The sequence below is a fragment of the Taurulus bubalis genome, assembly GCF_910589615.1.
Source record: "Taurulus bubalis genome assembly, chromosome: 5".
Classification (NCBI taxonomy): domain Eukaryota; kingdom Metazoa; phylum Chordata; class Actinopteri; order Perciformes; family Cottidae; genus Taurulus; species Taurulus bubalis.
The window spans coordinates 26,595,448-26,599,203 of record NC_136593.1 but is presented as its reverse complement, the minus strand read 5'-3'; the positions used below and the strand labels follow the sequence as shown (position 1 = coordinate 26,599,203).

The 3,756-nt window shown below is 34.6% G+C and overlaps 1 protein-coding gene across 1 annotated transcript; it reads right to left on the bottom strand.

Moving 5' to 3' along the window:
- Positions 1-2,294: 2,294 nt before the first annotated feature.
- On the bottom strand, positions 2,295-3,756 carry LOC306736222 (interleukin-20-like; the record flags this gene model as incomplete). The annotated part of the gene is made up of 5 exons (XM_079217831.1): positions 2,295-2,494; positions 2,934-2,996; positions 3,087-3,239; positions 3,408-3,470; positions 3,601-3,756. The coding sequence occupies 5 exons, from the start codon at positions 3,754-3,756 to the stop codon at positions 2,411-2,413; spliced, it is 519 nt and encodes a 172-aa protein (XP_079073957.1). The 3' UTR covers positions 2,295-2,410.

Sequence of the window (3,756 nt, the reverse complement as noted above, 5' to 3'; positions counted from 1 at the left end):
TTGTCTTGGTATTTAATTGATCTTTCAATAGCAAGACTCACCAGGTTACTGTCCCGTCTCTTCACTGTTTCAAATACTCCAACCGTGTGTTTTCCAGCAGAGATCTCACTCACTGTACTGGCGTCTCAGCCCTGTTCAACAAAGTCTGTCTGACTCTTTTTTCACTTTCACTTTCCTCTGCCAAAGTGTGTGCAATTTAAAGGAAACGCTGCTTTGTCACCAGCAGATGGTGTCATGATGTCTTTCTGAGGTAAACATGTTCGGTAGCACTTTATAATAACTACACGCTATTTAGCATTACTTAACATGAGGACACACTTAATTCATCAGTTATAAAGCTTTGTTCCAGCATTTACACTCATTAGTAACTCATAAACACAGTTGTACATGTTTTATTCTTGATTAATAAGCTTTACTATTATGTGTTTCATGATTGGGTTTTCATACTTTATAAATGATGAATTCCTCATTTGTAAATTAAGTATTAAGGACTTATAGATGATTAATAAGATAGATTATAAAGTGTTAGTAAATTATTTAATGTAATTTATTCATGTATTTATTTATACATATAAAGATTTAGATATGCACTAATGGTTAGGGACTATGTTAACATGTGCTTTATAAACATGTTTTAAGACTACAATTCATGATTAATTCAGGTAGTTACTAGTAAGTTAAGTATTAGTTAAGTATGTTCTGTGACCTTATCTAACGTGAGGACTATATATGCTTTACAACGCATTAATAAATGACATTTAAAGGCCAGCAGGGCCTCAAAGCTAACACCAGTCTGAGTTATCTTCTCAACAGAAAAGAGAAATATACACAACACAAAGTGATAAAGAACATTAATATGATGGTGATGGGGGGCGATGCCGTCAGTGCCACGAATATTGAGTATGTTTCATAGTTTGCAAAAATAGGCATTTTACATTTAAAAAACTGTCCAATTTTTCTTGACTTTATCCATGCCATTTTTATGACAAACTCTACTAAGATATTTAAAAATAAATGTATGCCATACTAAAGTATTTTGTACTATACAAGACTATACAATGAGTTAAATTTTTTTGTAATAAAATGCTGTATTATTCTTTTTTGGGATGATATATGTAATGCCATAGATAGATAGATAGATAGATAGATAGATAGATAGATAGATAGATAGATAGATAGATAGATAGATAGATACTTTATTAATCCCCAATGGGACATTTTTATCGTAGGAGTGCCTTACAACTTACAAATACAAATAAACACACAAGATACAATATATAAAGAAGCAACAGGGATGAAAGATATATACAAAATAAAATAAAAATGAAGTAAAATATAAATAAATATATATATTTATATACACAAATAAAATAGAATACAAATAACTGGAATGAAATATATGTACAGCTACAGAGTGTATTCATTAATTTAGCAAATTAAATGTAAACAATAGAGAGTGCAAAATGGAAAGTATGTATGTGAAGTGCAATAAGCATACACGTGTACAGTGATAATTAATCCACAGAGGATCTAGCAAGCGGAGACTTGTTGTAAAGTCGTATTGCCGTATGCCATTTTTATGACATATTTTACTACCAAATGTTCTACAACTTTTTAAAGATAAACTACATCATGATATTTGAAATTTTTACGTATGCTATGCTATGGTATTTTTTCTAAGAAGTCATATTATTTTATTCATCCAGAGGAGTCGTCCCCTGCTGGTCATTTGAAAGAATGATGGTTTAAGACCATTAGGCGTTGGCTTCACTCTTTAGAAGCAGAGTTAGCCGCCTGTACGGGACACATCTACTAAATAACACGCCTCTTGAAACAGTTGCAGTTCAGTGAGGTCTAAAGGCGTTCAAATGTTTAAGCGCCCAGACTACTTTGTTGGTTTGTGGTTATTGGTTGTCATGCAGTACTTCAAGCATCTGTTTATGTGTCAATCAGACTTGATCTGATCGCACGTTTAGCACAAAGTGCTTCAGACAGAACAACAAATCTTTGTGTTGGAAGGAAACACTCAAAGTCAGTGGGTGAGAGTATATTGTTTTATTCATGAAAGTTTAAATTAAATCACTTTTAAAATAAATTATTGTACTAAAACAATATGCTTATTCTGCAAAATAACCTTACATTATAGTAGAAGCATAAATACAATATAGTAAAAATGTATATTTCTGATAAATTAAATAATGTCATTTATAAATATTAAATAATAAACTGCCAATAAGTTAGTGGATAACATAATAAGTTAATTCAAGTACAAACATTAGAAATGTAGACTACATTACAGAGAAGTGAATGAACACACCCTCACTCTTACAGGTAATGTCAGGTCAAGAGTACACATCTTTGATGTTAGCTTGGGCTCGTTGGCATTGCGCTGTTGATTTCCATTGTTTGGTCATGCAAGAGTCTGGTGCTCCAGCCACTCCAGCACAGTGTCCAGTTCTCCCACGGCCTTCTGTGCAGCCTGGTCTATGTCTAGCTGCTCGATGGAAAGAAATGGAGAAAGGACAGAGAGAACAGTGGAATTAATTATGAGCATAACTGTATCAAAACAACAACTATTTTCTGTTTGAAAACAGCTTTCTTTCAAAAGAGATTTTGAAAAGTTCTTTTGAAAAGAAACTTGTATTATTTGTTATCCCGTTGACCTCCAAGAGTGCACTGTGTTACATTTTTAGAAATATACAGAACTAAATATTCATATTGATAAGATTTTGATTTGTTGGTGGCTTTTTTTTTGCAGGCCACATCTGTTTATTTTAAGATGTTAGTATATATATATTCATATTTAGGATAACCGTAGACCATGCTGAAAACCAACCAAGACATCATTTGAAAAAGTGAATTAAAGTGCACCCTCTGCAGATAACTGTGTGCATGTCGATGTTCAATGAGATGTTGTTCAGTAAACGGCGTACCTTGATAAACTCAGCATGCACGGAGTCAATCTTTCTCTGTGTGTCCTCTTCACAGTGGCAGTGCTGCACAGAGAACATATTTATTAATACAACTTATTGCTTTTTTTTTCATTAAATCACTTTTTTTTCATTGAATAGAGTTATTGAACTTACACATTTGTGTATATCTTTTCTGATGCTGACGAAAGCGTTGGCCAGAGCGCTGGAGCAGCGCTGGTGCTGTGGCTGAGAAGAGGCATAGTTGCTGAACACTCTCTCAACGTAGAAACGTAGCACGAGACGCATGAAACAGCACGTCTGACCATCCTGAGGGAGACACATGAAGGTTTAAAGATTATAGTTGTTCTCTCACACATTCACAGGCGGTACTGTTTCTAAAGCCGTATCAGTCTCAGACTTAGGACATGTTAAAAAATCTGAAACAGGAAATTAGAATAGAAAGAACACCAGCACTACATGGTGAAAAAGACTCACCTGAACATTGTTAATCAAGGATCTGTCCAGAAGTTTCACTCCAATTGCACTGTCACGTTCTATCTGTAATGCAAAGACCACAAAGAACAAATGAGAATCCATCCCCTCTTAGAGATATCGTAAACTGTGTTTCTGTATGCTGCATTTGTTGATTTCTATTATTCATTTTGTGTCAGTGGTTTTGAGAACTCACCACATCTGACCGTATGTCAGTGTAATATTTGCGCAGTTCGTGCATGTGAACATTGACAGAGCAGCTTGCCAAGCTCAGAGTTCGGCTCTCCCCAAGTTCACTCAGACATCTGAGCAGCAGGAGCAGGCAGAAAGAGCAGCCGATCAGCATCTTCAT